This window comes from Carettochelys insculpta, chromosome 7 (genome assembly GCF_033958435.1).
Source record: "Carettochelys insculpta isolate YL-2023 chromosome 7, ASM3395843v1, whole genome shotgun sequence".
Lineage (NCBI taxonomy): Eukaryota > Metazoa > Chordata > Testudines > Carettochelyidae > Carettochelys > Carettochelys insculpta.
The window spans coordinates 42,994,766-43,017,936 of NC_134143.1; the positions used below are offsets into that span (position 1 = coordinate 42,994,766).

At 39.9% G+C, this 23,171-nt stretch overlaps 1 protein-coding gene across 1 annotated transcript in view; it reads right to left on the reverse strand.

Annotated features, from left to right (window-relative positions):
* Nucleotides 1-3,352: 3,352 nt before the first annotated feature.
* Nucleotides 3,353-23,171, reverse strand: part of BTAF1 (B-TFIID TATA-box binding protein associated factor 1) — a 104,141-nt gene continuing 84,322 nt past the window's right edge. Inside the window, exons 27-38 of the mRNA XM_075000416.1 lie at nt 21,132-21,253; nt 20,881-21,048; nt 20,588-20,665; nt 20,373-20,502; nt 19,475-19,616; nt 19,165-19,295; nt 18,595-18,720; nt 15,883-16,035; nt 14,963-15,174; nt 11,482-11,641; nt 5,394-5,564; nt 3,353-5,089 (exon numbers count right to left, since the gene is read on the reverse strand). Coding sequence (XP_074856517.1) covers nt 4,940-5,089; nt 5,394-5,564; nt 11,482-11,641; nt 14,963-15,174; nt 15,883-16,035; nt 18,595-18,720; nt 19,165-19,295; nt 19,475-19,616; nt 20,373-20,502; nt 20,588-20,665; nt 20,881-21,048; nt 21,132-21,253 — 1,743 coding nt within the window. The 3' untranslated portion in view covers nt 3,353-4,939. The remainder of the gene's footprint in view (nt 5,090-5,393; nt 5,565-11,481; nt 11,642-14,962; nt 15,175-15,882; nt 16,036-18,594; nt 18,721-19,164; nt 19,296-19,474; nt 19,617-20,372; nt 20,503-20,587; nt 20,666-20,880; nt 21,049-21,131; nt 21,254-23,171) is intronic.

Sequence of the window (23,171 nt, forward strand, 5' to 3'; positions counted from 1 at the left end):
AAGGAAGGCACTCCCTTTCGAAAGAAAATGCGTGCAGATGCTCTGCAGGGTCCTTCTTTCAAAAGAGCAGTCCTCATGGTACCTGATTTTTTCCAATCCCTGGTCTGTTCTTTGATCCAATTTTTGTGTGTGGACACATCCTTTCAAAATAAGTTCTTTTGGAAGACATCTTCTGCAAAGGCTACTTTTGAAAGATCTCTGTAGGGCAAATGTAGTCTAAGGGTATATTTGACAGATTTAACTATTTTTATAAATATTTACATTCTGGAAGTCAACCAGTCAGTCCACAGTCACAAGGTACACAATATTTTTCATTGGATTAGCTGCTGTAGATGAGAGTCAAGCTTTTGAGTTATACAGAGCTCATGTTCAGGTAGTTATGTAGGTAGTCATGTTTAATCAAGAAAATATATAGTTCATATATGTATGCAATTAAGCAGACCTCTTGTCAGCAGTCACTGTTGTGTTAAAGTAATTAGGTTAAACAGGTAGTCATACATACCAAGAAGTAGTTTTTGTCATTTTAATCCTCTGACTGCACCATATCTAATGATATTAGTTCCTACGTTTTGAACTTTCTTTGATGAGTAGATGGCAATCAAAACAAAACCTTGAACATGCAAGAAGAACTAATACTTGATCTTCAGTGAAAGATTTGTTCTAATTAAAGAGGGATTACTATGGCCCACTTCAAGAAAAAATGTGACTGACTCTTGAAGTGGCAGCTTCCTAAACATAATATTATGGAAAATTGCAATGCAATGGTTATGCATTGTGTAAATGACATTATGTAAACGTGCCCCAGAAGACACTTTGGATCTAGTTTAATGAATTCTCCATTCCTTGTGGCCACAACTCTCACATAATTTAACAAAGTTAGCTACAAAGTCTAATCAATTTAGGAAGATTCTCAATGAATATACACCCATGGTGTATTAAAAGCCACGAACAGCCCATAGCGCTGGGGAAGAGGGAATATAAAACTTATCCCATCTAAGTAATGATTTAAATCTAGTAATCAATGTAATTTATGACAACCTGGAAATATCAGCCATAAGTGGAAATGGAAAAAAATCAGCTGTAAGTACCTACAATTTTAGCTATGAGACACTGCCTTCAAAGACATTGGCTCAAAGGGAGCACATCAGGATTTTACTTCAATCCAAGATCGCTGGTGGTTCCCAAACTTGAGTAAAACACAGAAGTCATTTATGAAAGCTTGTTACCCTCGTGCACTGGAAATCCCCCTTTATACCCACCTTCCTGAGCTCTGCTCAGCACACTTTGGTTTCAGACAAGGATTGGCTGGATCCTAAAAGGATTTTACACACTAACCTTCCAAATGGAGTGATGTGTGGTCACGACTAGATGGAAGACCTAGCAATGATTTGAGGTAACACACCTGGGACTGCTGGCAACAGGTTTTGATATTCAATGATAGGGCTAGCAGAATTAAAAAAAGACAAAATTAAGTTACAACTGTAAGAATAATTTGGACTCTGTCTGCTTTCTTGGGGGAAGAAATGGAAAAAATCAGACCTAAAATAGTCCTGAGGGAAAGTTTAAAAAAAAAAGGCCTGCAAAGACCAACACCCTTGAAACAAGTATCTCAGAAAATATGGACTTGCAAGAGTCAAAAAACAGAAGTGAGAGACTACTGTTTGTTTTTTGAACTGAGGAAGCAAGAGCTATTCTCTGCAATACTCTTGGGCAACAATTTGTGTTATTCTCAAATTGCAGAACTGTGGCAAATTCCTTTTAAACAAACAGATCCTCAAAGGAGAGGCATCCATGAAAAAGGATAGAGACGGTGTCTGTGGCGGAGTTGGAAGAAGAGTTGGGATGTGGCGTGGAAGTGCATAACTTAACTTTCCTGGAAGATTTCAAAGCAGAATAAAATTAATTAATTATACTTCATAGGCATGGAAAATGACTGCCCTCAATACAACAAGAGAAGGCATCTCTTCTTATCTGTTCAGAAAACAGGCCATGGATCTCTGGGTAGTTTTATTTGCTGCCTCTCTCTTGAGGTTGCAAACAGAGAAACTAAACCTTTTCAATAAGATATTTAGTGTGCAGCTGTAGTGCACAGGAACAGAAACTGCACTAAGACTGAAACATTCACTTGGAACAATGTTATTTCAAAAAGTAGGTTGAAAAGCACCACACGTCCATGTAGTCTGCTTCTAAAATGGTACTTGCTGCCCCAAAGTGTTATATAGTCTACACTGAATATCATGTACTTTAAAGAATCTCACCGACACACTGATTTAGATTAGAACGTCAGTCTGAGCTGTACGCTTAATGAAAACTAATCCCAGATTAGTATCTTTTTGGGTCCTTGGTTCCCCCTGAAACTTGAAGTTCATCTCATTTTCTACTTAGTTCCAGAAATTCTGACTACTTAGACAGCTACTATCTTCATTGTTTATAAACAGATTAATCTATATTACACTTTCTTATTCATTAAAATGTAGAGGGTCTTTTTTCTTTGATTGCATTGATTGCAAAATAAGTCAAGTTTCACAATCAAGAAATCAATCGATCTCAAGATTTAGTCAATTTTTTTGTTTAGGCTGACATTATATAAAAAATTATTTGAACCAGTTCTCATTGGTGTTTTATTACTTCTTCCTACTCTGAACATTTTCACTTAAGGATTATAGTTTGTGCATACAATCTTAATATTAACACAATTATTCCCAATTCCCCAGCTCTTCACCAGAGACAAGAGCCATCTAGATGGTAAATCCAGGAAGGCCACCAACACAAGGGGAATCAGGGTTGCATAGCAACTTAACTAACAAGGAGCAGGAAATTTAAAACCATCACATTGGAGGCACTGCTATGCAGTATCTTTCCTTTCTTATGGTGGTAATCAATGTAATGCAGTGTAGGTGACCATACGGCAGTGAGCAGGAAAAGACCTTTCAGGAGTCCTCGCAAATTCCCAGCATAGTAAGTCGAATGCTGCAGAGCTCCCCAAGTTAGTTTTAAACAAATGCGATGTTTTAGGGTTAGATAAAAACAACTGACTGAAAATACAGAAAATGATTTTTCTTCATCACAGGCTTGAAGCCACTGCAAGATTAATGCCCAGAAGAGTTCTCAAAATTATCTCAGAACGCCAACAAAATTCATGCATTTTAATTCTGTGACTACAATAGCAAGTCAACTTTTAGTACAGAAGACACCACAGCCTACTGTTCTGAGGTATTAGTGGCACAACTGTAATCTTGTTTTGAATGTTCCATGGGGGCGGGGGGAGCCAGTGTACATGAAAATACTTGCTAGCAAGTGAGGAGAAACATACTATTCACTGAAAAGAGAGAGTAAGAAATCAGGATCAATCCAGCACCAAAATATTCACCAATAATTAGCTAACTTTACTTCTCCAAAGGACTACTCACTTTGCATAAAACTGGCTAGACTCCATATAGACAGAACATGTACATATAAAACACACAAAAAGAGTTACGTATTCTCAATCTTGTTTTTATTATTCTTTTCATGGAATGCTAGTTTAATATTACAATATGGCAGTTCATAACTACTGAAATTCATTTCCAAATGCAGCAGAACAGTTTTGCTTTGTAGGATAAGAGGGGTTATTTTTGTATTTTTGTTTTAACAAAGCAATCTGTTATTTTTGAGGTCTGATGGTTTTCAGTCTCTGATGCTTAAGTGCACAACAAGCTACAAACCATAGATCATTTTGATATCTATACATATATCCTATATATGTATCCATTCAGACAGCTTTGTAAATTTATCTATAATTTAATCTATTTATAAAATTGTGTACATACTGTTACATACATGCACATCTATAAACATCCATACCACCTTTACTATTGACTCCATTTTATAAAAAGCTGATTAATATACAGGTACTCTATACTCTCTCCCAGCCAATAAAGCCCTTTAGAATCTGTGTTACATGATTTTAACTCATATACTCCATTCCCTCAGATTGAGTGGTGGTACTTCTGTGATGATATGTATAGTAGCTGTATCCCTAAAGAAAATATTTTCCCCTCTCCTGGTTAAGAGGTTTTAATACATGCACTAATATAGTAAACAGTCTCTTAAGCATGGATTTTAGAATTCTAAACAGTGTAAAACCTACTTCTGGAAAAGTTTGTATATTTTGTTTTCAGTTACAAAAAATATATATAGAATTGAAACCTACTGAATATATAGGTCTCCAAATGAGGCTATATTCTAGCCTTATAGATAAATTAAAAAGCACACCCTCTTAATGGGATGCATAGATGGCCTTAAACAGACCATTTACCTATAGTTAGTATAACACATTAGATTAAAAAGTTGAAATCAACTGCTCTCAAAGTGAAGTCAAAAGAGTGAGAGCATTATATATTTATATTTGATATACAGAGGTGGGCATATACAAACCTAGTTCAATTTTGTTTCCCCAACACTCTTTCTGGTTTCTAGGATTTGCCATATTGATGATATATACTGTGAAGTCATCTGAAAGATCATTATAACTTGTTAAGCTGAAAAATCTTGCTCTTATGAACAACCGGAAGTTCTCACTGTAACATATCTGTACAAAACTATAGATACAGCAAGAAACAATGGTGGGCTCATTTCAAAAGGAAGTAACACTTGTTAGCATATGTAAAACTTGTTATGTTTTATTCCTTTATCAAATAAGAAGTTGCATCTGTTTAGCAAGTAAAATTCAAAACCATCTCATAATGTTTACATTTAGTTTTATACAGTGCAAATATTTAAGACACAGTAACTCCCCCAGTGAAACATGACACTATTCAGTGTCAGTCTTCTGCTGATTTTTCTTTCTAGAAGTCTATTTACATAACAAGCTATAGGTTCACTATATATGCTTTGAAATTTGCTGAATATCAGCAGAAAAATGTGAACTAGCAGCAACTGAATAAAGAATATCTGATAGTTACTTGAGAGAATGCATAAAGTTTTCTAGACTGTATTCAGAATCATACTGTTCTGGATCCCAAAGTTCTCCCAGATTTTCAAGAACTGATTTCATAGAGGCTTTCCCAGAAGATGATGAAGTAGCATCTGCTTTCTCACTTTTACCATCCTTAAAAGAAAAAACAGGCACATTTAAACTAAGTTTAAAAAGTTGTTCTAGAAGACTTATTAATCACCTATCCTATCTATTCCTAGTTCCCCTTCACACATACGAACACCTCTGAAGGACAGATATTGGTGCTTTCTGGAGCATTATGGAGTCAACTCTAAGATGATGAGGATAACTGCTACTTGGAGGACTTTTTGGTGTTCATTATTCTATTTGAAATGCTTGCCTAACCAGTGATCTGAGAATTCACATTGCTACAAATAAGCATTTATTGTTGCAGATGATTTTGCAAATGATTTTTTACCTTGTCAAGAGTGAATAGGTCAAGGAGCTGATCTGTTCCCATGCTTTGTAGGCTAGCATTCTCTTGGCTAATCACTGTATTTGCAATATTCATTTTGAATTTCTGCAGACCCATAATTTTCTCTTCCAAAGTTCCTCTTGTTATCAAGCGATACACATTGACAACACGTTTCTGAAAGAAAAATTCTCATTATACAAATATTAAAGTGTATTTAGACAAAGGACTAGCCATATTAATTATAAACCATGGAATGGGATAGGGAGGATTTGGGTAGGAGGCAGCTTTTAGTGAGTGTATAACCACACAGGTAAAGGCAAACAAACAAATAAAAAAAAGTCCAAAATTAAAGTGCCAACCTGCTCGGTGCTCTCTACTACCTTATAGTGACTGGAGTCAGATTTCCTAGACTAAGGCTGAGTCTACACTACAAAATAAAATTGAATTTAGAGGAGTTAGCTCGACATTAAAACATCACTGTCTTCACTGTAAATGTCATTAGCTCAAGATAGTCTACCCTAATATCGATGATAAAATGTTGATATTAACAGATGGGTATAGCATCAATCTCCAGTTTAAAAATGTTGAAAAAAGGCTAGTGTGGAAGTGCCATGTCTTTCATTCATATCTATCAGCTTCCACAAGTGTACCTTATGTATCCCACAAAGATATGAGCTGCACCTGGTTCCCAGCTCCCCACTACTAGTGACAGCTGGGAAACCAACCTGGGCTGCTTCACTCGTGCAGCGCGGGGCCAAGCAGCTCCAGCCATACAGGGCCAGGCACCCCACAGCCAAGTGGCTCCTGCCACGCAAGGCCAGGCACCCACCCACATGTGCCCTTGGCCACGCCCCCCCAGCCAGCAGACTCCAGGAGCTCTTCCACTGCAGCCAGTGAGTGCCAAGGGTTTATTTTTTTTTGTGTGGGGGGGGGTTGTCAATGTTTGGTGATTTCAGTGTGCAAGCAATATGCTGAATTTGTTGGAAGCCTGTGGGAAGTGAGGATACTCATAACTGAATTTAAAAAAAACAGCATTATAAACTCGATTTTAATATATTTGAATTTGTCTCGGTGTAGACGTAGCCTGACTTGTTCTCCCCAGCTCACAAGACAGTGATTGGGCACACACTGTCCCTGAGTAAAAAGGGAGAGTCTTGTTTCCAGTGGCAATGTTTCTACTTGTTCAGGGCATGATCCTGAACACACAACTTCCATTAAAGTCAACAGGTATTGTGGGTACTTGACACTTCTTGAAATAAGACCTTTGCAATCCAATTCAGCAAAACACTTAAATACCTGCTTAAATGCTTTTCTGAATTAGTGTCTTTATAAGCAGATCTTCTAGACATAGTCAATTTCAGGCCTTTGCTGATAGTGGATGAACCAAGAGATGTAAACTCAAAACAAGAGCAGTATATCACGGAAAAGTAAATTAAACTTCAAAAGACCACCACACCAGAGGAATAATAAAACATTTCCATAGCCCTTTTTCACCTTAGGCTCTCAAAAATGCTTCACAAGCATGAATTAAACCTCAAGGTCTGTGATGTACTTTACAAATGGAGGCCTGAAACACAGAACATTGAATAACTTGAATAACAATGTGAGCTTAGTCATGGGCAGAGCTGAAAGGAAAATACTGAGCTCTCTTCTGAATGTATGTGCTAGCTAATGTAAAATGTTCCTTTTCTCGTTCAGCTGTTTGATCAAGCCTAAATGGTACCTGCAAATACCATACAAAAACACAACAAAACAGTGTATAAGCAGAACAAGCTTGGGCGTATTCTGTTATACAGGCTTATGCCACTTCAAGTGAGAGAACGGAAAATTAACTGATAATTTTCATTTCTGTTAACAGCAGCTCCCATAATTCTTGATTTTTAGGCTGCTCTTTCTGCAGTTAACAGACATGGAACAGTTTTGAAGCCACATGGTCTGGCCATGCCTTTCTCCCCCTCAGTTCCTGCCTTCTTCCAGATGAGTTAATCCAAAGCTGTAAAACTTGCTATATTAGCAGTAAATAATATAGAGGTAACAAACTATATACATTAGCCCAAACACAGACAGACAGTCATATAGTAACAATGTCAATAAATATCAGATCTTTGATTTATGAGCCATCTTGGGAGAGTAGAACTGCAGGAAATGCTGTTAGCCGAAAATAAATTAAGATATTTTTCATTCTGAAGCCAAACATCTTCCACAATTCTTGACATCTGGGAAATTACAACCATTAAACAGATGTAGGGAAGGTTACAGAAAAGGTCAGAAATGGTCTCCCAATCTAGAATATTTGTTTAAAAAAGGCAAAAATCACCAGTTCCTGTCAAAAGATGGCTCTGCAGAAAACCAGAAGTCTACCTTGATAAAAGTAGTAGCATTTAACCAGGCAACAGTCTCATTCTGGATTAGATATCGTTTTACAAGGTCATTAGAGCTAGATGACAAGATGAAAAACAGATTGGGTGGAGCCCATAACCCAAGGCAGTATCTCCCTCAGCCACTAGGTCTGTGGGTGAAGCAACTCATACCTCTAGCAAATGGGACACTGCACCTAAGCTTCAGCACTTTTGGGAGTGGCAGGGTTCCCTCACGGCCCTCCTCGTATGTCAGAATTGTATGGCTATTTTCAGGAGTGTGTTTGCAAGGGTGACTGTTTCATAACAGTCACTTAATCTTCCATGCATTCTACAGAGTAGTCCATACTTTTAAGATGATACCGTAAATAGGCGCCCGTGTGATGGAGAGAACCCTATGCATATGCATGATACCAGGACACCTAGCAGTTGAAGACTCAATGCAATAGTGGGCATTTCCAAGGCTGTTTTAGATGCTGAATAATCTTCTTGAACTATGGATTACAGGATAGGTCTTTTATCCTCAGGCAAAGACTGAATCAGATGAGTAAATTTTGAATAGTTATCGAAATCATGATTAATTAGGCTATTTATTATTAGCTGGGCGAGGTGTAATTGATTATAGCTATATGTAATTGGAGCGTGGAAGAGGAGTACAGCTTTTCCCCCCCCAAGTAATTCTAAATGCTTGTGCCCCTTACCAGGGAGCTTGTTTTTATACTGTGGTGTTTTTCCCTCTGGATGGCTGCATCTAACATGAGAGACTTGGGCTGTGAAGTCTGAAATATGAAATCCATGCCCTTCACAGGGATGAAATACTTTCTATTGGGCTGCTTATTTGTAGGTGTAGTCGTGGCTGGATTCTGCCAGACTTCATCTGCCACCTCCATTATAATGTCATCAAGTGATAAAACCACTCTAGCAGAAGCAGGTGGTTTTAGATTTTTTTAAAAGTTTGTTTTGCTTCTCTGGCATTTCTGATAGTGTGATCTCTTGACCACTAGCTACCCTCTTAAAGAGTTCTTGAAATTGTTTTAGGTTGTCGGGGGAAGGACTGCACCCTTCATGTTGATAGTACAGTATAGGGGATGATGAATGAGAAGTCGGTACTGGTGATCTGATGCTGGAGATGGGGCTGTGGTCCCATGAAAACATTTGCTCTGGCTTTCCGCGGTGCCATGGGGTGTCCAGTGAAGTACAAGGCTACTGTAATTGATCTCTGGGTGCCGAGACACAACGCAGCACCATGTGCTGCTCCTGCACTGGGAATGGTTCTTGTGGGGTTGGCGCCACTTGAGCATTCAGCACTGCAGCCATTGCTGCTAGTGACAAAGGCAGCCTGCCCACCTGCAGCGCTTTCAGTGCTCTTGAGGTGGAAGTCAGTGCTGCTTTATGCAGAGTCGAAGGGTCCTGTGGCACCTTATAGACTAACAGACTAACTTTTATGCAGAGTGTGGCTTTTGTGCATAGAGCCCATTGCGGCTTTAGGCTTCTGAATGCCTGATGTGCCTGGCATATCACCTGTGTTCACCCTTGGCATAAGGGAGCACGATGGGTTGGATGTGGATTTTGCATTTGTTCTTGCAAAGAAAGAAGTGGAGTCCCTGTCAAGGGGGATTTTCTCCACAATATCTTGACTTTCCTGTGGTGGCTCCAAAGCCTTGTCAAAGAGGAGTATTTTTTAAACTTAGCTTCCTGTCCTTCCTGGCTTGAGGTGTAAGGCTCTTACATTGACAGCACTTCTGCAGTCTGTGTGCCTCTGAGGCAACAGGTACACTCTGAATAGCCATCTGAGGCAGGCATGTGTTTGCCGCATTTAGAGCGCTTTTTGAATCCCAGTGAGGCAAGGATAATGAAAGAGACTTTGTTCAGTTTCTTCCTCTTTATATGCCACCCCCCCACTTTTTTTTTTTTTTGAGCGAATCCAAGTCTCAATGAACTATGTTCTGTATAGATAACACTAGAGACTAAGGAAGAAAACTGAAACTAAAAGAAAAAAAAGTGTCTAAATAAAGTTAACTAAGAAATTCAGGAAGAAAAAACACTAACTCTAAACCTAAATCTTTTTATTCTATAGGGCTGAGGAGAGAGAGGAGTCGAGCTCTGTCCATAGCCTAAGGCATCAGTGAAGGAACTGAGGAGAGGATGGTGCTGCACACGTGATCCCTAGCTGTGTGAACAGCATGTTGGAATTGTGCATGCGCAAACCCACTGAGTGCCGCTTGGAAAAGTGCTCTGCTCTGGTGCTGGGTTAGCTCAACATCTACCGTGGAGCACCCACAGCAACAACTCTTGAACTTTTGTTCGCTTGTTAAGCCTTCTGTAATCTACAATGGCTTGATTTCCTCCTGTATGCTTCTCAGTGATTAAGACTGAAGTAGAATCTTGAGCACCTCTCTTCTCACAAGTATCACAGAGGTAGCCGTGTTAGTCTGTATCTTCGAGAACACAAGAAGTCCTGTGGCACCTAATAGACTAACAGATATTTTGGAGCATAAGCTTTTGTGGGCATAGACCCGTCCCGCCTTCATCAGATGCATGTTTCTTCTGACAGAGCATTCTCTATTACTCCCATATCTAAAAGGTCAGAATCTTTGACAAGCAGGACTGGAAGGGATCTCACTAGGTCATCTAGTCTAATCCCATCCACTCAAGGAAGTACTCAGTAATAAATACACCATTCCTGACAGATGTTTGTCTAAACTTTAAAACCTCTGATGACAGGAGTTTCCACAACTTTCCTAGGCAATTTATTCCAATCCTTAACTACAGACAATTAAGAAGTTTTTCCTAACGTCCAACCAAAAACTCCTTTGATGTAATTTAAGCACACTGCTTCTTGTCCACTCCTCAAAGATTAAGGAAAACAATTTTTAAAATCTTTGACTCTGATATTTCCAGTGTGGGAGAGGAAATGGAAATGCTTCTAGAGCCTCTTGACAATAGTGGGAAGGAGGAGGATGCTTATGAGCCCTGCTTCTTTTACAAAGTTTTTCAGTTCGTATTTTAGCATTTCAGAGGAGCATTTGAAACACCACAGTTCTGTTCCTTCTGTTCTCCAGGGGCCCTCTGAGTCAGCTGTCTGCAGTCCTCCTTATCACTGGCGCTCCTTGCTGTTCTGTCCTTTGACTCTTGGTTCTTCCTCCAGTACCTCCATGCTGGATTCACAGCTGTTCTAGTGGGTAGAAGATTCCAAATGCATGTCCAACTCATAGCCCTGGGACATAACATTTAAGGAAAGAAGGCCAGATGCAGGCTGGTCACAACTGATTGTTGAGCAGAGGTGAGCAGTCTCAAAGATGAAGTACCATTTAGATTTCTTTTGATGTTTTTCAGGCTGCTCTGCTGTTCCTCTGTACATTCCAGGTACAGCAAACTAGCCATTAGAGAACCACTGTAGCAAAGGCTCTGTAGTTTTTCAACACCTGGCTAAAAAACAGCCTGGGAAGTAGAGGGAGATCATTGCTCACCACTGACGCAAAATTTCGACAAGGTAAAGCCCCTTTAGGCAGATGTGAAGCAAGAGCTGTACATTCACATGCTGCCATGAAAGCAGAGAAACTGAAATCAAGCAGGAGCTGAGATGGCATGGCCTGATTATGTAACTCCAAAACTCTTGTCTGTCCAATAGCAACAAGAGAGCAATGCACACAAAAATTTTGTGAGTCCATGGCTGTGAAAACAAAAGAGGTGTTTCTGATTACCCATGGACATATTAACAATTGGTATTTTACCTGCCCAATACGATGTGCTCGATCCATTGCTTGTAGATCTCTCATTGGGTTCCAGTCATGTTCCACAAACACTACGGTGTCAGCTCCTGTTAAGTTAAGTCCCAGTCCACCAACATGAGTGGTGAGCAAAAGAACATCTATGGATGGGTCATTATTAAACCTATACACAAATATAAAAAAATGAGTTAAGTATTTAGAACTTGTATACAAACACTTTTCCCATGCTATTTTCAATGCTTTGCATAAAATTTTTAAAGGTCTCCCAAAAGAGGTTAATTTACACAAGCAAAGAGGAGGAAATAATTCAATAATAATTACTTTACATTAATTTACAAAACAACCCACAGCCCAAAATAAAACAAAAACAAACAAACATGCGTTGAGGTAAAAGCTAATGAAAATAAAGACATCTGTTTCCTTAAAATGGCCCTCAAATCTGTTTCTTAAAAATAAGAAAGATTAATTTTTGACATACTGCTACAATGCCATTAATGCTCGTGTCCCAATTCACTTGATGTAAAATATTTGCCAGTGGTTAGGCACAATGGTACAAGTTACCTGCAACCTGTATTTTGCTTAAGGGTTCGGAGCCAATTAGCACAAGCTCTTAATGCAGGTGGGGTTCGTCGGGGCATGCTGATTCAGTATATTGACTAGGCAGACTCCTTAGGTATCACTGACTGGAACTTAAAGATGCTTTGTTTGGTTGAATTCCCAGGATGGCAGTACTGCTACCTATCCTCCCCAAGAGAGCTCTGTCCTTGGGCATACTGGTGTAAGGCTATTTAGAATTCCAATGGTTCTAAAAAAGGAAGTCTGTATAATACTGCCTTTTTTGCTGGGGGTGGGGTGGGGCAGGGAATGCAAATATGGGATCTAGTTACTATTTCAGTGGAACTTTGTTACAGGTAAGAATGTTCTTTTCATCAGTCCTTATGCTTGAACCTTCTGATTACTGGGATGAGAAGTCCAAAGGGGAACAAGAGCAGGAAAACTAGTTGCTGTGACTTCACTCTTCTTGAAGCCTCCTGGCTGCTAGTTTTGCTGCGCATGCATTTATATGACTCACTCTGTTCTGCCTTCCAGGCGAACTGCTATGCATAGCTTGCCAAAAGCAACAGCAGAGTGAAAGTTAGTTTCATGGCTGTCCCCAGCGTTCCGATAAACAGCCATGAAACTAACTATAGCAGTCTTTATTACCATGTTCAGATTCTATGAAAAATATAAGCAGCAGCACAGTCTTGAATCAAACAGCCCCAGAGCCTCAAATTTAGCCACTGCACAATTCACAACTATCGGAGCTAGAAAATTTTATTAGTTCTTTAATACTTAAAAGAGGAATCTGCAGAAGCACACTAGTCATTGGGGGAATGCTTTCCTGTCATTGGTTGAATTTACAAGCTTGTTTTTAATGTAAGATGAATGGGGTTTTCAGTGTTACCTTAAATGACTGGCTGGTGTTGACAAAGAATGTTAATGCTATGGGTTGCATATACCTGGTCCGGCACCCTTGGGACATCAGTGGTCCCGACTGAGGAATTTTGCCAGACCAGGGTAGGTTAATACTCCCCCCAGTCTCTGACCACCCCCCACTGGCCCTCTGGCCATGGCTTGCCACCACAGCTGGCTCCTTGGCTCCAGCCCCAGTGCTCCAATCAGTCTTCCTCATCAGCAAACTTTTTCTAGGCTCCCCCAGCCCAAAATTTGCCTTGAAAATAACAATATGTGAACGTCAGCTTCTCACAGATGTTTCTTTGCACCTCACATTCACAGACAATACTGAAGTACACTACTGTTAAAACAGACAGTATATGACAATTCATTAAAATAATGGCTGAAGACACCCTTCACTTCAAAACATATAACTGCATCGGTTTATAGTAAAAGCAAAGCAAATTTAAAAAAACCACACATTAAGTGATACTATGGTAGAGATGGTTACAAACAAAGTGAAAATACAATAAAAGCTTGATTATCTGGCATCCCTGGGGAACAGGGATGCCAGATAATCAAATTTGCCAGTTAGCTGGCCCCAGCTGGGGGGACTGCACCATGGCAGCTGGCCCAGGGTGGGAAGCCAGCCCCATGGCAGCTGGTCACAGTCAGGGGATGGTCCCAGTCAGCCTGCCCTACTCAACTGGCCCCAGCCAGGGGGGTTGCACCATAGCTGCTGGTGCAGGTGAGGAAGCCAACCTCACAGCAGCTGGTCAAACCAGCTATGTTCAGCAGGCCCCAGCTCTTGGGGAAATGGGAGTGGTGGAGGGAGTGATTTCATGGCAGCTGATCACAGTAGGCCAGCTTGCCCCAGGGCAGCTGCCCCAAGTGCCACTTATCCAAGTTCCAGATAACATGGCTTTTACTGTATGCATCTAAAAAAGTCAAAAACTTAATTTAGCAAGATGGAGTCTTTCTTCAAGATGGTTTCTCTGACAGCTTGAGGTAGGGGTTCAAGAGTGTATGGAAGGCTCCAGTACTCTTCTCGAGGAGCACCATACAAGGACCAACAGAGATGTCTTTGACTAGATGACCAAATGATCTATGGATAAGGCTCTGCCAGAGTGAAAAAGTACTTCATCTCTCTCGGGACAAACCACAATAGCAATATTAAAAACAACAAGAAGTCCCGTGGGACCTTATAGACTACCAGATATTTTGGAGCACAAGCTTTTGTCAGCAAAGATGCGCTTTGTCAGGTGCAATATTCTGTGTGTACAAAACTCAAAGATGGCTTTAAAAACTACCACAACCCAAAGTTTTATTTTGCTTTCTGGTTGAGTATTAAATTGTTTGATGTTTTCAAGCTTCTTTTTGTGACAAGAGACAGAATTTTTCATTTTGTTTTGTTTTTCAGGAAAAGCTGAAATTCTCCCATGTGCAAGAAAAATTCAGCACTGGAAACACTGCAACAGAACAAGACAGCAAGAAACCAGGGATTAGAATTGTATCCAAGTCTCTGCACGATAGACAGAGGAGGTAACCAAGCTGGCTCACAAGTGAAGGTTTTCAGTTTTACAGTAAAATCTGTTTTCATGATTAGGATGTTCACAGTTTCAAACATACACTTGGAATTGCCGAATTGGTTTTGTAGTAACGGCAAACTGAAGAAAGCCTATCATATAAAGATTTCCTAGCACTTTAAAGCCACCTGTCATGGAGAATTTAATTATATTTTTTAAAACATTTGATGCTTATTTTATGACATATGGTTCTTTGATAATTAGTTAATTGTGAACATGTTTTTACATTGGTTCATTTAATCTGATTAAAGTTACAAGATCAGTTACGCAACGATGGTCTGCCCACATAATCTGATCACATGCAGCAGTCACACTTACATGAGAAGAAAAAGGAACACTATCTTATTAAAAACTGAAAGAGCTCCCACAAGATAAGAGCCACTTTAATTCTGTATTCAAATATGTAATGCCATCCACTGTAGGCTGCCTTAAAAACACAAAAGGAAAAGACTACCGTAACTTACCGTGAAACAATGGAATGCCTTTGACCAGCAGGTATGCTGCCATCTAATCGCAAATACGTAACAGAGGACAACTGAGGTTTGAGAAGATCATGTTCTACTATATCCAACATGCTCTTGAGCTGGCAGAAGATAAGTATCCTGTGCTGAGCCACAACAGCTTCTGTGCCACTCTCTGAAGAGCCACTGTTTCCCAAACCACAGTCTAGTAGTAGCTTCAAGTAAATTTGAAAATAAAAATAAAATTATCATATCTTGTAGTTATATTTGTACTACTAGCAGAAGTGAATAAAAATAATGTACATTTTCTTCTCTCTTTCTCTCTCTATTTACTTATAAATTCCTGCAGACAAATTCACACTAAGGCGGCCCTGCAAATTCTGGCAGAAGAAGAAAAAAAAAATTCAAATTCAATTTCTTACCTTCTTGAAAACCAACTTTGGTGAAAACCAAGAAGTCTGTTACAAAATAGTGGATTAGTAAGAGGGTTACAGTTCTCTTACAAATAATACACAACCATCTATGACTATACAGAAAATGGAGTCAAATGTCTTAAGTCACCAAAGGTCTCTTCCATTATAAGTACACCAATTTTCTCCCCAGTAAAATCACACTGCCCTGTTCCAATTCAACATCACACATGGACTATACCGGGCCTCGGTTTCTTCTGTTTATGTGACTCTTTTGTACACCAATGATTGAGAGAAATTATTTAACACTGAACAAATGCAAAACACCCCAGAAAGATAAAACTTGTAAAACCAGAAAAATGGCAGACACTCAAAGACAGGTTAACTAATTTTGTTAATAAACTAAATTTCTAATTGAGAGCTTAAAAACAGTTATTCAATCATCTCTAATTCCAGAGCAAATACACGTGCTTATGAACTCTGGTATACATAATATGGTTTAAGTATACCTACTTGTTTTAAAGCAGACAGTTTAGGTGCATGCTGGATGTCTCGAAGTGATGAGTTATGAGCCGCAAGCTGCTCAGTAATTCTTTTGAATTCTGGATGCTGGGGTGTTAACACCAACGCTGGATGGTTACACAATTTTCGTAAATATTGCAGTGCCTTTTAAATTTTGAGAGAAAAGTTCAGCAGTGAGGGTAGCAGCAACTGAACATTATGGAAAGTAAGGTTAACAAAATCGATATTTAGAGTTTTAAACAAATTCCCAAAATTTGACTACAGAACAGATTTTTAAAGATGTTGATATCATACACTTCTATTTCAATTTGAATAAATTTAATTCCAGATGAAAACTTCCTGCTGCAAGTTTTAAAACAATCTTGTTTCCAGTTCTGGGACAGCATGTGAAGCCCCCCCCATCAGATAGCCATGTGACTCTGACATGACAAGAGAGCAACCTGGAAGCTGTGTGAGGTCCTTCAGAGAAGTATTGCCATACCAGTTCACCTTATGTTATCTTTGGACCCAAATTTATGAAAGTGTGTGGTCATCCACAACTCCAGTCTGATGAGGAAAAACTGCTCATTCCTCCCAAACAACACATTGCCAGCCTTTCTATTCAAATAGAACAAATAGATACAACAATACTGTTTGAGGCTTGCAGTGACACTAACAGAGAAAGCAAATTATTACCTGATCCAATCTGAGGAAGTGGGTCGTACCCATGAAAGCGCATTACCTAATAAATTTATTAATCTGCAAAGGTTTTACAATCAGGGGTGTGCAAAATGTGGGGTATGAAATTTCAAAGGGGGGGGGTGCACAGCAATAAATTCCCCCTTCCCCCGGTGTGGATCTTGTTTGCCTCTCACAGTCACCTGCCCTGCGGAGCATTCACTGCCTGCCTCCCTGGTCTCTGCTGGCAGAGAGCTGGCTTCATTTCAGGTCCCCGCTTCCCCTTTCGGGGGCCTTCTTTGACTCCTACAGCTTCTCTCTGGTCAGCTGCCTGCCTTCCTGCCCTGCAGTCTCCGCTCTAGGCAGAGGGCCAAAATAATTACCCCCCATCCCTGGCAAGGGGTGTCTACTGATTCCTCACTCCTTCTCCAAGCTCAGCTGACCTGCATTGCCAGCCCTCCTGCCCCTACCAGTTACGCAGTCTGGGTCTCCCAGCCATGTCACCTAAGTCTGCTGGGAGGCACTTTTTGCAGAGTTACCCGAGTGGGTTAACGTATGGGTGATTTTTCTGTGACAGCCCCTTGTTTCAGTTTCCCCAGTGAGTTCAGTTCCCCCCCGCAACTTTTCTAAATGCAATTATCTTGATCTTTTGTTCCCTTTAAAAGGGCTGCCCAGGAAGGGCTGGAAAAGCAGGGTGGGTGGCTGGGTTCTTTAAAGAGCAGGGAGTTAGCTGTTTATGTTTCTTCCAACCCCGCCCCCCATGCTGGAGCATGTGTGGGGCTCTTGAAAAACAAGATAAAAGTACTACCAAGTGGTGGAGACAGGGGGAGGGAGGCCTCTTTAAAAAAAGATTGAATTTTTTATTTTAATAGCTGGCTAAGGAAGGTGGTAGGAATTTGCCTCCACCTGTATAGTGGGTATCCTTTCTCCCATTGTGTGCATTGTCTTTGCGCCATTGGTGTTTGTGTAGCTGCCTCACAAAGACTGGCAACAACCAGAGCTCTTGTCCCTGTGTTCACGGATTTTAGTTGCTGCCAATGTGCAGTTAGTATAAAAGGAGAGGAGGATACAGTGAGAGAGGGAAATTTACTCACAAAAATCTACTGCTTCACAAACATTTTCTGTGATTATTTTCTTGGCCATGGGCACACAAAGTGGGGGGCCTGCCTCCCAGAGGGGGTGCAGTGCAATCAACTTCCCCTCCCTCGCAGCTTCTGCTGCCTCCTCAGCCCTCTGTTTCCTCCTTGGTGTTCCCTTGACAAGAGTGGCAGCAGTGCCACTGGGCCAACTGGAATATTCAGAGGCCCGGAGTCAAGCAGTGGGGCCTCATGGTGTCAGCACGGCTGGGGAGGTGGTGAAGGCTGTGGCAGGAGCAACTGCTGAGTGTGTGCAGAGCTGGCCACTGCCTGTGTGGCAGTGCCCCTTTCCTGAGCCCTGTCCCCAAATCCCTTCCTGTGCTCCCTCCCACAGACTGGGGGAGGCTGGCTAACTGCAGGGCCAAAAAGAGGGGCACAATGTAGAAAGTTTGCTTACCCCTGTGCTATATGACTGTGTGTTGTTTGTAGAGAGAGAGACTAACATGGCTACCCCTCAGAGACCTCTTACCTGGAAAGTTTCTGATACTTAAATTAATTCTTTAGTAAAAATAATATTTTACTAATCCATTTACACTTTAGAATAAAAATGCTGGCTTAGGAAGATGCTTAAATATAGATTAATTCAGCAGAATACATAAAAGCAAACTTATATTTTCAATATTTTAAACAAGACATTTCACAGCTAAACAACATATCAAAATGTAAGTTAATCAAAGCTCCTCATGCCATGTTCCAGACTATTTGATTACAGCTACGGAAATGGCTTCACTTAAACAACTATAAAAGTTTTAGGATTTAACGGAGTTTACTTTAAAGTACATTTCAACACCCAGTCTACAAAACTACCCTTTTCAACTGAATTCAGGAAGACTAAGTAGGATTTCTTGGAATATAATCTACTAGAAATACCTTAACAAGAGAGTACAAATTATTTAAAAAAAATCTGTACCTGAAACACATGTCCTGTAGCTTTAAGCTTTGGCCTCTCAGTTTCCTCACTCAGGGAAGCAGATGAAACAGTTTCATCAACATCACATTTGGCACGAGACTTAGCAAAATCTTCATAAAGCTGAACCTGTAGAGTCCCCCCAAGTGAAAGGAGTGCGTGCTTATTGTAGAACAAGAATGAAAGAATTTAAATTCTAGACTGCCTAATTATGCAACAAACAGAAGTTATAATTCTCATCAACATAATATCGATGACACAATGTGTAATAGCGTGAAAATTTTACATTTCAAGTTAATTTACAGATTCATGCATATTGTCTAAAGAAAACATTTCAGGAAATTATTTCCTACAACTACTCACATTAGCGATACCAGACACATACTCCCTGGTGATTTTAACTTTAAGCCTTATAAGAAAAACACTTTCAAACCTGGGTGGTCTAAAAGTATGTCCAGGCTCACAAGGGGGTTGGGGTTGCAGTCACCCCAGAATCATGGCTCCTTTCTAATCTCAACAGTGCTGAGCAAATGCCAAGTTCACAGGAGATCATATCTTTCTTTTTCAACTTACCTGCAGAGGACTGAGAGTACAATAATAGTCTTGAATAATTTTGGGTGGAAGATCCTGTAGCACATCTTCTTTCATTCTTCTCAAAAGAAATGGCAATACTTGACGGTGCAGTGCTTCCATTGCAAGAACTCCTAGGTGTAAACAGCAGATACAGAAAGTAGTTTAGAAGTCACAACAAAGCAGCAAATTATTTCAAATGTCAAAAGCAGAAAGACGTCTTACTGCGATGTTAAAGTGTTTGACGTTTTCAGTAGCAATTCTGACTTACAGAAAAAACAAGCAGTGGAATAGATTGGAGCTTGTGCCTTACCTGCCTCTTGTTCTCGACTGGAACTCCGAGCATCTCTACTTGCCAATATTGGTTTACCATAACGAGCTGCAAACTGGCGTTCTGTACCCAAAAATCCTGGCATAAGGAAGTCAAACAGTGACCACAACTCTAAAACGTTATTCTGAAGATAAAAGAAACATTTATTAAAATATTTCCAAAATGGACACACAGTTTCCAATATTATGGAGTATTTCCTTACTTATTTCTAAATGTTTACCCTCTAATATAGTCCAATGAAGCTCTTGACACCAGTTATGATTGTTTATCTATTTTATGTGTCTGAGAGATCGACAGCTGGGTGGGGATGAAATCAGGGATTAGGTAAGGGGAAGCCACAATGGCACAGTGCTTGGACAGAACCAAAGGGAGTTCAGAACTTGCACTTTGTAATTGATGACTGGATTTCCTGACACCTCCAGCACAAATCAAACTGTGTCCTCTAGACAGCAGCAGAAGGAATGGGAGTACACTAGGACTCTAGTGGCCTCAACCCTATGGGAGACAGCCATTCCAAGGGGAGAGGTGTTTTAAAGCAGAAGACGACTCAAAATGAATGGATGTTAGCGTTGATATGATCATCGTGGGCCATGCACTCTTGGAATGGAAACTCCTGGGTTCCATAAAGGTGAACCCCCCTAATTTGAAACAGTTTGGGAAAAATAGAATGGGAATACTACAGGATCCCCCCATTACTGTGGGTTTTCCCATATCAGAAATGGTGAGAGTGAACCTCAGGAGAGCAATAGTGGACATTTCATAAATAGTAAGATATTTAGTGAACAGGACAACCAAGATGAGGACAATGAAGTAACTCTAAAATAAACTTCCTTTGTCTCTTTTACTCCCACCATCTTGAAATGGACAGTGTAGCGATTACCTGGATCGGCGTCCCAGAAAGAATTATCCTATAATTGGCAGTCAACTGCTTTACTGCTTTTGACAATTTTGTTTTTCCATTTTTGATTACGTGGCCTTCATCAAGAATGCAGTAGTTAAACTTAATATTTCTAGGAAATAAAAGGCAAATTTTATTTAATATTTTAAAAACATCATTAAAGCAAGAAAACAAGAACACAAAATATTAGTTCTTACCTGAAGAAATCAATGTCATTTCGCACAACATCATATGAAGCTACTATGAGGTTGTGCCTTTTCACCTGGTGTTGTAATCTTTAAAAGAAAAGAAAAAAAAGAAATGGCATTCAGGGCAAAGATAAACAAATTTTCATTTCCACCCACAAAAGTAGTTTAAATATTCTAAGATTTATTGGCTACAAATAATGAACTAAATTATTTTTTCAGCAATATACAAAGAATTTTGAAATTAAATCTTAAAGAGACAACATATTTCAAGTCAAAATACTCTTCTGCAATGTAGTGCTTACCTTGCTCTTTCAGTGGGAGGTCCAGTATAGTGCAAAGGATTGAGATATTCTTTGGAGCAAAATTTACTCACTTCATCCACCCAATGACCTGTAAGTGTTGGAGGACAAACCACCAAGGATGGAAGAGGAACACTGTCTACTAATTTAGTTCTTGCATATTCTTGAGCCCTTTAGATATCAAACATTAAAAACAATGTTACTTTTAGTATCTTAAAATAATCCTCACAGCGCATGATACAACAAGAGTTTACCTGAGGCAATGATCTCCCGCAAGAATACAAATGGACTGCAGTGTTTTTCCTAAACCCATATCATCGCAAAGAATTCCATGAAGTTTGTACTTATTGAGAAATGCCAGCCAATTCACACCATCCTTTAAAAAGAGAAAATGTAGGAGACAAAAAGGTCATAAAAAGTCAGGTGTTTTGATTAACCTTTCCTTCAAAATACCTGTGTGATGCATTTACCATGCAATGTCAACCTCATGCCTGGCTGGCTTAATCAAACTACAGTAGACCCCCGACTTATATGATTTCGACTTCGTGTTTCTTGCAATAAGACCAGTTGAAATCATGAGTGGTGGGGAGATGTAGTCTGGCTCCCGGCTACTTTACGCTTGCGAGAGCTTGGAAACTGATCAGCACTTCTGCACTGTTCAGTTTTCTGGTTCCAACAGTGGCAGGGAGCTGGGAACCACGCAACAGCTGAATATGGCACACAAATGCAAACCCCAATTCACTGACTTTGCCTGTCCCTTTTCCCCTCACCACTACTGCATCAATGTGTCCGCTGGACACCTGCTATCTCACTCCCTCCTAAACTGTGCAGTCCCACCTTCCTCCTCCGCACCTTCCTCACATTGCAATTGCAAGGAGGGAGAGCCAGAAGGTAGTCCTCGGCTTTCACTATTATTAACTATCCTTCCTGGATTTCGTGAGCTGGGGAATTTGACAGTTATAATATTGCCACTTAGTTCATGGGGATGAGAGTCTCCAGTGTGCTTCAAAGATTCATGTTGTTCAGAGCACTACGGGCAGCCCCAGGAGCACTGCTTGCGGTGGCCAAAGAGAAAAAAACTGCAGAGCACTCAGGCTCACTTCTAGGCCTCCTATGATTGTTTACAAGACTGCAAGTAGTGCTCCCCCCATTTTTTTTTTTTTTGGTCTGAAATCATGGTATTCACAATAGTATTTCCACATATTAATACAGCAATATTGGGGGCAGCTCACAATGACTACTAAGCAACTCTCTGGCAAACCGGTGGGGGAAGGGAGGATTTATAAAAGGCAAATATCTGGGACAAATGAAATAGCTGCAAGAGTTACTTGGTTATCAAAACTAATCTCTTTACTTAAGAATAAGATTATTATGTATCACTTAGTTAGCACATATGAATATACCTAGCAGTACTTCCTGAAATAAATCTATACATTCTTGACTTTTGAATAATTACGTCTACTATTAAAGATAGAGACACAGAGAGGTACTTTATGTTTTGGGGGGGTTTGGAGGTTTGGCTTTTGCGCCTCTCTCTAAAATAAGAAAATATTAAATTGTTGAAAACACAGAGCATAATATTGTTGACTTATAAACAAAAAGGCAGGGACTCGGATGTGATCATGTAGATGAAGATATGATTATTACTTCCAGTATGAATCACCAACACAAGTCTCAGTTTTTCCTAGCTCACACCATTCTCTCTGGGTCATTTTGCATATTACTATAGCCATTCTGTACTCATGTCACTTCTTTTTACATAATTTGTTGCATGCTTCTATCCTGAAGTCACCAGCAACGAGATCTAGCAGTTCACCTCCTGTCAAGTGAATGTTTTGAGATCTTTCCTTCCAAAATCTACAGTTTTCAAGTCTAGCTTGTATGTCAGTTATGAAGTTGTTTTTGTTAAAAACACATCCATTTTTGGTCAAAAAAATAGGATACTTCGTCTTTGTTGTATCTGGCCAAACTGGTTTTCTTTTGATGTGCTTAGCAATGAGAATACAGTATTGTCATTACCTCCACTCTTACATTCGAATTTTATTACTTGCATATGTGTAGCCAAAGTCAGCAATCCTAGTGTTCCTTTCACTGCATTTTACAAAAGGTTTCTTACACAGTCCACTTTCCAACTCACTGGCTGTGTCTACACAACAAAGAAATTTCGAAAGGGGGAACATCGAAAAAGAAAATCGAAATAATGCGGCTACACACACAAAACGGATCGCTGTACCGATCCGCTATTTCGAAAAAACACCCTCCATTTTTCGAAAGAGAGCGTCCACACTGGAAGA